This window comes from Sphaeramia orbicularis, chromosome 17 (assembly GCF_902148855.1).
Source record: "Sphaeramia orbicularis chromosome 17, fSphaOr1.1, whole genome shotgun sequence".
In the NCBI taxonomy this organism is placed as follows: Eukaryota; Metazoa; Chordata; class Actinopteri; order Kurtiformes; family Apogonidae; genus Sphaeramia; species Sphaeramia orbicularis.
This window is the reverse complement of record NC_043973.1, coordinates 14,145,834-14,159,969: the sequence shown is the minus strand read 5'-3', so window position 1 is coordinate 14,159,969 and position 14,136 is coordinate 14,145,834. Positions and strand designations below refer to the sequence as shown.

The window sequence follows — 14,136 nt, the reverse complement described above, 5'->3', positions numbered from 1 at the left end:
ACATGGTTGAAACATAATATTTTAACAATAAAAATACAGCACTCCTCACCCATCTAGTCTGAAAATGGTTTGATCTACTCCATCCCTCCTCTCTTTCCCTGACTCAGACTATCAGCTCTACCTGTGTAGAGCAGTGCACAGGCGCTGCCTTCTGGAGTTGGGTACAGTGGTGGTGGAAGTACCTGGTGTAAACCAGGACATTTGTTTACTTCTGCCACTTAATACTTACATATTATTATCGTCACCAGTCCCTACTTTTGCTGCATTGGAACGTAGATCACTGTTTATGCTGTTATGTGGCAGTTAGCTGATGTTTTTTCAAGCTAGGAAATGTTTCATGTGGTTCAGTCCACCTCTGTTTGAACTGGACTGAGAGAAGCTGCTGTTGTGTCTGTGCATGTGTTCAGATTAAAGACAAGGTGCTACTGTCTTTATCTGACTAGCTATCTGACTGGATGTCCATTTACTCCTATTGTTTGCGTGTGTGTGTGTAGAAAGGAACATATGATTGTTTTTTTCTTGTTTAAAAAAACAAAACAAACAAAAAAACAGATTCAGGTAAGAGTGTAAGATCAACTTGTTTAACTTCATTTTCCACAGCAACCAAATATTCTATTACAATGATGCTGTAAGTTGAATACATGTAGCAGCTTTTTCTCTTATTAGATATGAAACACATTATCTGGTTATTTGCCTTTTGGTTAAAGCACAAAGAGAGAGGGGGGAGCAGAGTGACACTTAACATATACACTGGTCTACAGTTTTGTTTTGTTTTGTTTTTTTAGAAATTATCCCCCTCAGAGATTAAATGTGCTAAAAGTTATGTATTTTAATCAGATTAATTGGAAAACAAATGACAAAAGTGCTGGTTTGCTGGTGTTTTGATGGTATATAATAAAGTGTTATTCCACATATATATTGGTTTATGTACATTTATACAACAGATTTATAAATGTTCCACTGTTAGATCCTGTAAAGTGAATGTATTGTCATGTGCAGACAGTATTTGAAGTAGATCTGGTAGATCTGACTCTAATATTCCTCTGGAATTAAACTCTCATATATATGTATATGTTGAGGAGCTGCATCAAAATGGAGGATTGTCTTCCACCACAAATTAGGGTTAGGGTATATTTCTTTTATAATTCCAATCCATTCCTCTTTTACTGTGGCTCGCATTTAAATAACTTTTATCAGATTTGATGGTTTAGTCACAGAGTTTCTTATACCCAAAAAATGTTACGCTTGTCTTTCACAATGTGGGAACGATGGTCCAAAATTGCGTTAAATGTAGTAAACAGTGAAATTTCTCTTGCCTGGCCAGCCAGCAGTCTGGGTGCTCAGCACCCCTAAACCTCTGATCCTAGAATCGCCCCTGATGAGAAGTGAACAACATCGAGTCCGTTGATTTGTGATAATGCTGATTCTGAACGAACTCATCTCTGAGATGAATGTGTTCTAACACATTTGTAGTTAATGAAATCAACACAACCGTGCATATTTGAACATTTAATTTTAGGGGAAGCCAGGCTTCCCTTCCCTTCCTCTGGTGTGTATCCAGTCCAGAGTTTTCCTGTATTTAAACCTGTATAATCTATGCATTACAGTAGTGGTTTCTGCCTTGCATAGATTTATGTTATGAAAGCAAGACTGTTGATGAATTACTGTACTCTGTTAATACCATCTATAACAGGATAGAGATCTGAAGGGAGGTGTTACGATCATTATCTACATTGTTATGACATAAATAGTCAAAACATGGTGATTTTGGTGATATAATGGATCAGAGGTTATGTTTGGTAACAAACTGGGGCAAACGTCATTTTCCTGTTGCAGAGAAACGACATGTGACTTAGTCCGCTGCTCTGATTGGCTGAGACGAAACATATTTCAGAAGTAGGACAAAGGTTGTGGTCACTGTTGTGTATACCTACGAAGTCTGTGCTTGTACTGTAATTATGCTGCTCAACAAGGTAAGTAGCCCTATTTAGCAATAATTCAGCTGTATATGTGCACAGTTTAAGTTAATTATGTCTTAACTTCGCCAGCTTGTTGTCCTGGCCCACTTTTAAGTGAAACGCTCCATGCTACAAGCTAACTGCGTTTCTGGCTAATGTTATCGCCGACTTTAGCAAACAGCTGCCGTGGTTTTGCTTGCTAACGTTGTAATAGGTTTTTGCTTGGTTTGTTATTTGAAACACCAGCGCATATAATTCGTAAAACTAAAGGTAATTGTCATTCTGTGAAAATGAAAATACGCATAAGTAGGTGAACTCAACTGGCCGGATAACACCGCTGTGACCTCGGTTCAACGTACATCTGAACAAACTCGCCACTGGAAATAATGTATTTCTTTATCCATGCTTGGTTAGTTAGCCAGTTTTATTCTGTAAATGTTAGCGTCGGAAGGAGCCACAATTTACGCGCAACCCTTTGACGTACAGTTGGTGTGTGCACGCGCACGGGCGCGTTACCAAACTCTAATGTGATCAGGTGGAGGCAGTGTTTATTCTGCTGCATATGATGAATATATGACCTGAACCCGTGACTGACTGCTTACTTCATTTAATAATTGTTGCAGTATTTCCTCAATAGAGCATTGAACGTTAATGAACGCGGATTTCTTTGGTGCAGGGCTCCATGTTATTGTCTACGAAGGCGTATTTCAGAACAAATGTTTTGTTTGTTTTTTCAATAAGGACCATGACAGGGTAGTGGAGGTCACCTACAGGCCTTGTTGTGTATGATCGTAACTACAGTCCTTGCTCTGATTGTTTTTATATTGATCCGTATTGGCCTCATTTACATCGCTAAACATTGTATCTATAGTGAAATTGTGACTCGGGGTGTCCACAGTCTATGAGAAAATTATTTGCAGTTAGACCTGGCTCATGATTTTGCAGTGTTGACTGGTTGGTCAAATTAAATTAGTGGATGCATGCATTTCTACCTGCCAGAAACAGGTTTTTCTTAGTCAAACAACACCCCAGTGTCGATTACATTTTATTCTGTCCATGGATATTTTAATCTCTGACAGTCTCCATCTCCTTGGTAGGGCAGTGGTCACAACAAAGCCTTGTGTTACTCAAACATTAGTTGTAAAATGATATTGTGGTATATTTATTTTTATGATGGTGGTTACTACTAGAAATTTGTAACTTGTCAATATATTTACAATATATGCACCTAACCCTGTGCATGATTCTCGTTGTTAAGTTTCATCCTAATAAGCTTTAACTCTTCAGCAACTGGAGGTGCATATCCAAGTGCAGGTAGTCATTGAGGTTGCCCCTTTCATATTGGGCATTGTCACTGTAGAATTGACAGTAGGATATTCTTTGTAATTGTGTCAATGTAGTGGTGCCATCAAGAATCTAAATGCACTTGCACCATGCTGTTCTGTCCGTATTATAGACAGTGTGAAGTCAGTAAAACAGTTTGCATCTTATCATGTTCATGATCCGTGGCCCGGAATAATCCACTCAGTTACACAACAGGGGCAAATGAGTAAATTTTAAAACTTTAACTCTTGAAGTTAAACAATTATAAAACTGTGTGAATGCATGTGGAAATGTCTTAAAACAGCTCGAACATCCTCTCTTCATGCCCCCTTTTTTGTCAGTCCTGGAGTGAATGACACAAACAAGGAAAGTTAAAAAATAATTTGTAAAATGGACCATAACACTTAAGAACAGTTAAAGGTCAGTGTAATGGTCAACGCCCATACAGTGCTGTTGCACTGTGGGCACAATCATGACTGTGTACAGTATGCACATGATGTTTTTTTTTTTTTTCTCCCCATTGTTATGCTAAAATTTCATCCATGGCTTAGTAGTACTGGGTTGGTAGATGTCCTGTTAACTTTATTTTTCTCTCTCCATATAAAACTCAGTTGGTCCGAGCCAGTGTGCGGTCTGGACTCCGGCTACAGGGTACCAGTGCTGCTGCAGCCAGTCTTCAAGCTACTGGTGGCCACTCTGCGTCTCCTGGTTTCTCATTTGGTAAGTTGAATGAGCCATCATAATTACATTATTTTAGGCTCACAATTTTTAACTTGATCTTAATTGTCACTTTTGGACAGCAGGATCAAGTACAGTGACTTCTACAGTGTGTATATAAGCATGTGACTGACATGAGTCATTTACAGGTCTCATTTGTGGAAAAATGTAAGGCTTTTGACTGCTTCATCCACAGAGTTGTCGAGCAGCAGAAGGAGTTCCAGCAGCTGGCAAGGAAATTTGCACGAGAAGAGATTGTTCCGGCTGCAGCTGAATATGACAAAACTGGTGAAGTGAGTAAAGGCCAAAGATTGGGTTTCAGCTACGTCAGTGTCCTGAGATTGTACCAAAGAAATATTTATGTTCCTTCCTCATCTTTACTGATTTAATGATTGTATGAATGACAAGATAGAACTGTTTAGTTGTGAAGGATAGCAGGCTTATTTAAACTGCACTGAACAGTAGTTTATCTCAGTTTTTTGTTTTTTTTTCATTGTTGGGTTGTAGACATTTTTAATATGTCGTGGTAATCTTCAAATGTCTCTACAGTATCCTTTCCCCATCATCAAGAAGGCATGGGAGCTTGGTCTGGTCAACAGTCACATTCCAGAGGACTGCGGTATGTTTCCTACTTAATGGCTATGTTCACTATTATCTTGGTTCCCCACTAGTGTTGGATTATCTACATCCTGATAAGGCTCTTCTCATGTCCATGTGTAGACATTTGTTTGCCATCACTGAGCATTAATTCCATACTAACCCTCCAGCATATTGAAATCTTAAGCAGTGTGAGATTACACAAGACCTCTGCACCTCCAGTTCTGTTGGTGTACAGTCTTTGCAGAAGTCGCTGTAATGTTTGACCTTTTTTGTTTTTAGGAGGAATGGGCTTGTCCATCTTTGAAGCCTGCCTCATCACAGAAGAGTTGGCTTATGGGTGCACAGGAATACAGACTGCCATTGAAGCAAACTCTTTGGGAGTAAGTTTTTGTATATCAGTGCTTATTTGTTGTAGTCAGTCCACTTTGTAGCCATAAAAATGCAGTGTGCTTGTGTAAAATGTATGCATCAAGATATTTGACATCTTCAGGTTACCTGACTCACTGCTGCATGTAACTGTAATTAGTCAGTGTTACTTCAGAAGGAGGGACTGGGAGGTCATTGGATTTTATTTTATTCTTTTTTTTTATCTGATCAGCATCAGGAATTGAGATATATAAGTAGTTGCACATCAGTTAGAATGAACCCATTTCTGTTCCACAGCAAATGCCTGTTATTATTGCTGGTAATGATGCACAGAGGAAGAAATACCTGGGGAGGATGGTCGAGGAGCCTCTAATGTGTGTAAGATATCCATTTTAGAAGTCATGTTCGGTGTGATAAATTTGGACTTTTTGTCCACTGGTTGTTTTTGCATTGTGTACAGGCATTTTTTTTTTTAACTAATGGCTAGATGATTTTGTGTAATAACATTTCTGTTCAGTCAACCCTGGGAGTTTGAAGTCTGCTTAAATGATTAGTGTTCATAACTGCTTGACTTAATTTTGTTTATTTCATTTCAGCAGGTTTTAATGATCAGTTTAGTGTTTTATGACATGTTGAATTGAACGTGTACTAAGCATATTTACTCATGCTGAATGTCTTGAACACTAAAATTTATATGTTTTTGCATCACTTCCTGGAGCAGAAACATTTGTCTCCTTGTACAAGGAGGAACAAATTATAGCCTATCATGTTTATGTGCTGACGACAGTGTTGCAAAACAAAAATGGAGGAAGAAGGTTCTTGGAAGTGTATCTTGAGGTAGTTCAGACACTGTGTTTTCTGCAGGCATATTGTGTCACAGAACCTGGAGCTGGTTCCGATGTGGCTGGCATTAAGACCCGAGCTGTAAAGATGGGAGACGAGTATGTTGTTAACGGTCAGAAAATGTGGATCACCAACGGTGGGAAAGCTAACTGGTGTGTGCATCAGCCACATACTTTGTACACACATACCTTTACTTAACGACACTACTGATAGTAATCGATACAAAAACATCACTCTGCTGTGCTACATGTGATGTTAACATCTATACCCTAACCTGTTCTCTTAGGTACTTCCTTTTGGCCCGCACTAATCCAGATCCTAAGTGTCCTGCCAGCAAGGCTTTCACTGGTTTCATTGTGGATGCTGACACTCCAGGACTTCAACCAGGAAGGAAGGTGAGATAATGCTGCATTGTCTTTGTGAAACTGTACTTTAATGTCAAGATGAGTGTTTTCTTTGTACTCATGATGTAAAAGAACAAATTGTTTTGTTTTGGGGAACTTGATTGTGTCTCCACGTTCTGGCCTGATGTTTTGTTTTCTGAAGTGATGGTAATGGGATCACTAAGGATCACAGTATATGTTTAGAGACAGAGCAGTTTTATATTTGCAAGCACTTTGCACTTAACTGTCAGTGAGATCTGTATTACATACAGTGTGTCCCCCATGCTGTGTGAAAGAACACGCACACAGCAGCTACAGTGAAAATGTCAAGGTTTTGAATTGAGGTGTTCTAGAGTATTATCTTTTATCACAGGGAGTGATAAAAGATGACACTCTCTTCCCCACAAAAATCTTACACCAAAACAATTTCTCCGCAGCACTGTTCTCCAAAGGCCACTGTCACCGCGTCATGCTCTCGGCCCAGCACAGATGTTTTGTTTAAAGAAAACAAATGAGTCAAATAACAATGATACAATGAGCCAGAGCTGTTGCTTACTCAAAGGAAGGTCTTATGTGCATCAATGAATGCATAAAACAGTATTAGATTTCGATGGTAATACCTGTTCATGATTTTCCTTCAGTCTACTTACAATAATTAGGTGACATATACTCTTGAATATAACATATCCTTTGTTTTGTTTTGTGCAGGAGATGAACATGGGCCAGAGGTGCTCTGATACCAGAGGCATCACCTTGAAGATGTGAGGATACCGAAGGAGAATGTCCTGATTGGAGAGGGAGCTGGATTTAAGATTGCCATGGTGCCTTTGACAAGACAAGACCACCAGTAAGCCCTAGTGGATCTTTTACAACCTGAAATGAGAGCCCATAGAAGTCTGCAGAATCCTTGTCTTTACAGATAACTTGACTGACAAAATGTTAAAAAGTAACTATGGAATGTTTACTCAAGAGTCCATAAGACTTGCACCACAGCTTTTAATAAAGAACATGTTGCCATGCTCTATTCATCAGCACCATTATTGTAATAGACATTCTTTTTAAAAGAAAAGTATGCGTTTTCTATCTAATATGAAATGATTTGAATCTTGTTTTTCAACTGCTAGTAATACATGAGAATCTACAACACATCCTCAAATCTAGGTGACAGTGTTAGTATTTTCACATGTGTAGAAGAAAATGTGGTTTATTACAGAACAGATTCAGTAATAGTTGGGTGGTTCTCTGCCTCTGTCATTTTTATTGATAGTAACCAAGGAGCCAACAGTGTGGTTTTGAATATCTTGACTATTTTTGAAGTTTAGACAAGTGTCATCTTGCTAAAAGTAATATCAATCAATCAAATTTTATTTATATAGTGCCAAATCATAACAAAAGTTATCTCATGACACTACATATCGAGCCGATCGAAACCAGCCTCTGAGCCAATTTACAGAAACCCAACAGAAACCTCCAGGAGCAAACACTTGTGAGTGGTGATAGTGGAAGGAAAAACTTCCTTTGAACAGGCAGAAACCTGGAGCAGACCCAGACTCCTGGAGATGGACATCTGCCTTGACCAGTTGGGGTTAAAGAGCGGGAGGGTAAAGGAGGAGAAAAGAGAGAGCGATAGAGAGAGACTGGGGAGAGGGGAAGTAGGGGGAGGACACATGGATGCAGTTGATGCACAGACAACTGAACTAGAACTGTCAAAAGTAGATCGGCTGGTGTTAGTAGAATTACTAAAAACCAGAACAAAGGTCCATGACTACTAATACTATTACTACAAATACAAGTATTAACAGTAGATGTGCTACTATTACAACAGTTAGTACAAATAATAGAAACCTCTACCATCTATGAAACTATATAATAAATTCGATCACAACTATATGGATAAGTGAGTGATGATGATAATATATGAACACTACCCTGTTTTCTGGGATACTATTCACCCGATGCTTTCAAATTGGACACATCATGTTCTTTACCACTAGGAGAGGTGCAGTGCACAGTTTGATTTGTTCAAATTTTTAAATATTTCAGCTTTGAAAATGTGTCCAACCAATTTCTTGAACTCTATTCAGTGTTTTTTTTTTTATTTTATTTTATTCCTCACAACATTCCTGGCTTATTGCATGAGGACTGACCAAAGTGAATTGTTGTGCAGGTGGCAGCTGGAGCGACAGGTCTGGCACAGAGAGCACTCGATGAAGCAACCAATTACGCTCTGGAGAGGAAGACCTTTGGCAAAGTCATTGCTGAGGTGTGTTCAGGTGTTGTGTTGTGATGTTCACTACTGGTCAAAGTACAGAGATGTGTTCAGGATCAGCAGCACTGTTTCCTCATGTCCACAGCACCAGGCCGTGTCCTTCATTTTGGCTGAAATGGCGATTAAGGTGGAGCTGGCCAGGATGGCGTACCAGCGCTCCGCCTGGGAGGTGGATCAGGGTCGCAGAAATACATACTTCGCTTCTATTGCCAAGGCTTTTGCTGGAGACATCGCCAACCAGGTGGCCTCTGACGCCGTTCAGATCTTTGGAGGAAACGGCTTTAACAGCGACTATCCAGTAGAGAAGCTGATGAGAGATGCCAAGATTTACCAGGTAGGTGAAGATGATATGCTGAAAACTGCAGAAAACCTTTGGAAATATTTGCTTTAATTTCACATTTGTCTTTTATCTTTGTTTGCCTTGTAGATTTACGAAGGCACAGCTCAAATCCAGAGACTCATTGTTGCCCGTGAACACCTTGGAAAATTCAAGAAATGAATTCTGCAAACAGGAAGAACTGTTTGATTGTAATGTACTTGGTTTTTAACTGTTGATTTATTCATATATCCTGCAATCTGTTCACTTAAACTCAGAATACAGGTGCAAAATGGTGTGTGCCTTAACACTTGTTTTGCCTGGTCGCTGGACTAATCCAGACCCAAAACTTACAGCCAGTGATGCATTTATAAAGAGATGATTTCAACTGTTTTTCGAACAGGCCTTAAAATACAGCTCATATTGCTCAGTTAGTTGTCATGTCATCCTCAAACTTGGTACAATTTTCACCAGGTTATCTGTTATGAAATAAAAGCTGAGGTAAAACCCACAGCAGCCGCAGAAGTGTATGACCGTAAAAGAAAAAGCAGAGATTATTGTGAAAAGGCTGCTTTGGCGTCTCAGACTAAACATGGATTTAAATGTCTCATGTCAAAATGGCATAACATATTCCAAGGACTATGGACAAAACTGAAACTAAACGAAGAAGCGCACTAATAGCAGCATGTTGTAGAGCAGCGCTGACCTTGAAGCTAAGTCCTGACGTGACCTTTGTAAAAATATCTCCTGACACTGTTAATGCTTTTAGACCTCTTGTATATGATGCAGCATAAGATTAAAACATTTTGATGTATCCAAAGTCTATTGTGAGCATTTCTAAAAATAGAGGGTGTCTCTTGGAAACTGAAACAGAACTGTACTACGTTTTCAAACTCTGTTCAAGTGGTGTGACAGGTGTGTGAATCGTAAACCAGCAGCCAATAACATTTGATCATTTACAGGGTGGGGAAGAAAAATAGAATTAAAACATTTTCTATATGTACATTTTCTTGTGGCAAGCAAATTGTCATGACTTTCAATAAACTAATTGGTCATACACTGTCTTTCAATCCCTGCCTCAAAATATTGTAAATTTTGCTTCCCCACCCTGTATATTAACATGAAAAATGATCAGAAGTTCATTCTACTTGTTAATATAACATCCAAATGAGCCACTCTAAATTTGATTTGGTTCTTTTTTTTTCTGTTAACTTTTCTGTTCAGTTCCTTTTTAAATCAGGACGTTTGACAGTTTTCTTTTACTTTTACCAGTGGTTCTTAACCTGGGTTCGGTCGAACCCTAGGGGTTCGGCGGAGGTCAACACACACACTCGACTCATTAGTCGGGTGTGTGTGTCGGGCTAGGTCCGTGTATGTGAACAAACGGCTTCGGAGACTTTTTCTCTGATTGACATCCAATATACGCGGTGTATTGTTGTTGCTTATAGCACTACAACACATCCGGAAGTGTTTATAATCCCTTTCACTCGTCTGATGATGAATTATTTGAGTATTTTCCACATCGTTGTTATGACTTTTGCTACTTCCTGTTAAACCACAGAGGCAGCCATGTGTAGCGTTTGTTTACATTTTTCGGTCACCGCATTGGTCAGTTACAATCATGTGACAACCAACACACCGTCGCGGATGGAGAAATCGTATTACGCTGAAGCCGAGCTAGTGCCGTAATAAAACAACGATCACAAAAATACTGAAGGAGGATAACGAGAACTTTTTTTTGATACACTACATGCAATTATCTTTTTTATGTCAAAATTGCATGGTTCGGAAAGTTCGGAGCGAGATGAAACGAAACACCGGGTTGACCTGACGGCCTACATATGATTCGTGATGACACGCCCTGCTTGGCCATCACTGGCTGCAGGTGATCACAAGGTTAAAAATTAAAACCATTTCAGTGTGGTAGTATTAAAAAAGGTCATGTCTTTGTGAAAAGGTATGGAATTTGTTGTGAGTTCATGCACTGTATGTTTTTTTTCTTTGAACACAGTGATGTTAATGCACGGTTCATTTTGTGCACCAGTAAAACATATGCCTGTGTCTTGAATTTGAAAAAAAAATCACATTTTGTTTTTTAATGAAGAAGGGTTCGGTGAATGCGCATATGAAACTGGTGGGGTTCAGTACCTCCAGCAAGTTTAAGAACCACTGACTTTTACTGAAGTTATTGGTAAAAGACAAGCAAGAGAAAGGGGAGGGGAAAAAACCAAGAAACAAGGGAAAGATTGAGAGGAAAAAGAGGTAGGAAAAACAAGATGGGAAGATTAGAAGAAAAGGAATTGGAGAAGATAGCTGAAGTGGAAAAAGAAAGAATGATGGCTCTACAAGAACTGGGGGGAAAAACAGGATGAAGAAATAAAAAGTGAGAGGAAAAGATTGGAAGGGAGAAAGGCATCAGGAAGAGAAGAAAAAGATGGAAATGGAGATTCATGAGACACTAAAAAAGGAAAGAAACTGGAGAAGACAGTTGAAAGAGACCGACATCAGGAAGAATGGAGGGGGGAGAAGACAGCGCAAATGTCACAGCAGTACAAAAATGGAATAAACTAGATGGAAGAAAGTAATAGGTATGACAAGCAGAGTTGTAAGATAAATATGGAAAAAAAGTTGAAAAAGGATGAAAATATCTTGGAGGAAATGGGGGGGGGTTGTGAAAGAAGAGGAGAAAAAAAGGCAGAAGAAAAACAATACAATGGAAAATCCAAAATGGAAATGGATGGAGAGTGAATTGAACTCACATCTCATTTGTGTCAGAAAATACACAGTTTATGTCAGTGCTGGGTGATCCACTTTTATTCAAGGTTTATTCATGAAATAGAGATGGTAGGTTTCACAAGACATTTTATTCTGTCAATAAATCAGTGTTTGAAACATTGAAAAAACCCAGCAACCTTTGAACAGGTGCATAAATAACATAAGGTAATAAATATAAAAAAAATCATTTATCCAGTTTGGTGTTGGTGTAAATGAACATAATCACAAACATGAGATATAACACATTAAAATAATCATAAGTACACCATGAAGTTTTAAAACAAATCTGACACATTTCAAACCTAAACCTGAATAAAACACCGTGATTCTACAACACAGATACAACTTGTTACTGTAATTCACAGGTGTCAAACATGTCATTCAAAATCTGGCCCGCCAAAAGGGTCCATTCCAGCCCTTGGGATGAATTTGTGAAATGCAAAAATTAAACTGAAATATTAACAATCCTTTTAGTTCAGGTTCCACATTCAGACCAATTTCAATCTCAATTGGGCAGGACCAGTAAAATACGATCATAATAACATATAAATAATGACAACTCCAAATGTTTCTCTTTGTAAATGTAAATATTTTCATGTATTTACACTAAAACAAGTATAATTTTGCAAAAAAAATGTGGATAACCTGAAATGTCTTAAGAGAAGCAAGTACAATTTTAACAATATTCTGTCTGTTATTGAATGTTTTGTGTTTGTAGATCCACTTTGATCTGTAAGTTATAATGTACATGTGTAAATGATAAACTGAGGCCGAATATTGTTAAAATTACACTTGTTTTTCAGTTTGTTCATGTTATTCACATCTTTTGAAAGGATAGTTTGTAGATGCAAACCTGTTCATAATGTAAATGTACTTTTTACCTCCGCCAAGGAGGTTATGTTTTTGCCAGGGTTTGTTTGTCTGTTTGTTTGTTTGTCTGTCTGTTGTTTCTTTCTTTGTTTGTCTGTCCGTTAGTGTGCAACATAACTCAAAAGTTATGGACAGATTTGGATGAAATTTTCAGGGTTTGTTGGAAATGGGATAAGGAAGAAATGATTAAATTTTGGTGGTGATCGGGGGGGGGGGGCGCAGACCAGAAAATTTCATCAAAATCTGTCCATAACTTTTTGAGTTATGTTGCACTCTAACGGACAGACAAACAAACAGATAGACAAACAAACCCTGGCAAAAACATAACCTCCTTTGGCGTGGGGGGGCCCACGGGGGGGGGGCCACTGATCAGCCTTGGTGGAGGTCTGCGCTCTCCGAGTGCTTCTAGTTTTGCTCTAAAACATAGAGAAAAGTTTGTAGTTCACATTATTCATATAATATTATGTTATTATTTTACTGGTTCGGCCCACTTCAGATCAAATTCAGCTGAATGTGGCCCCTGAACTAAAATGAGTTTGACAGCCCTGCTGTAATTGAACAGATACAAATGTAAGTTTTCAGCTACAGGAAACATGAACATAAATGTTTCTACGTGGCCATTCTGATTGTTTACTTTAATTTTTCATCTTTTCTACAAATGCATTGGCTGCCTTGAGTCATGCTTCCTGTTGGTAATTCTTCTCAACATATACTGCCTCAATCTGTATTTGCGTATTGTATCTAATCTACTGTTTGTGTTTTTGCAGGGCGGTGATGAGGGCATCTACACGGTGAGTTTCGTATGATTAAACTGACTCTAAAGGTGAAAAAAAAGAGCATGTAGTATAGTAGGTCACTATTTCTCTTTCTGTTTACATCATTTCTGTCTTCCCCTCAGGGTCTGACCCCTCATGCCACAGACACATATGAAACTATCGGCATGAAGAAGTGATCACATCAACATGTGACGGAGAGTTAACTCTTGTTTCTTTTATATTTAAATATTGCACATTATCCTGCTTTTGAGAATTTGGAGAATTTATATCACGTAGAGTTGGAGAAGTCAGAAATAGAAAAGTTGAGCCCAAGGCAGTTTTTTGCGGAAATGCTCTGCCCTTTGTGTATAAGAAAGCTGCACTGCTGTCTCACATATTTAATGTTTATGCTAATATATTTTTTATAAGAGTATAAGAGCTTTAGAGGGTTTCATATGTGTGAATTAAAACACGAAAATGTGCTTTGTCCGCTTCATGACAAACCACTTGAAGGCGATTCTATTAAGGACTCTTGCCATCCACTGTCTTCCTCTTTTCATCTGTTTCAGAGTCACTTTGGTGTAATATGCATGACTGGACTTTAGTGTTTGGTTTTGATCTTTTTAGTTGCTATAATAACAAGAAGTAGGGGTTAGGTTTTCTGGAGAACTCTGTAAGTATCATCATTCTGGGTTTAATAGTAAAACGGAGCTGAAAATTCATCCAGCATGCTGATCTGTGAGGTAAAATGAGAAATATTTCTTGTACACCACAGGATGGCAGTGATGGTGTCACTGATCCAACTCTTAAAACTTCTTGCTCCCACCAAAAAACACACACAGACACACACACACCCACCTGCCGTGTGGTCATTGTGCTTGATTTTATTTGTCTTTTGGTGGGAAAGTGTTGACTGATAAACTGCCACTTATCAGCCTCTAACATCAGCATACTCTGTTTC

The 14,136-nt window shown here is 38.6% G+C and overlaps 1 protein-coding gene across 1 annotated transcript; it reads left to right on the top strand.

Moving 5' to 3' along the window:
- Nucleotides 1-1,879: 1,879 nt before the first annotated feature.
- Nucleotides 1,880-9,589, top strand: LOC115436595 (medium-chain specific acyl-CoA dehydrogenase, mitochondrial-like). Its single transcript, XM_030159484.1, is given in 14 exon segments — nucleotides 1,880-1,973; nucleotides 3,893-4,005; nucleotides 4,195-4,291; nucleotides 4,548-4,617; nucleotides 4,878-4,978; nucleotides 5,262-5,342; nucleotides 5,829-5,959; nucleotides 6,094-6,202; nucleotides 6,899-6,941; nucleotides 6,944-7,006; nucleotides 7,009-7,037; nucleotides 8,358-8,453; nucleotides 8,545-8,793; nucleotides 8,887-9,589. Coding segments are annotated over 14 exon segments (1,269 nt in total). The 5' UTR covers nucleotides 1,880-1,958; the 3' UTR covers nucleotides 8,959-9,589.
- Nucleotides 9,590-14,136: the final 4,547 nt, after the last annotated feature.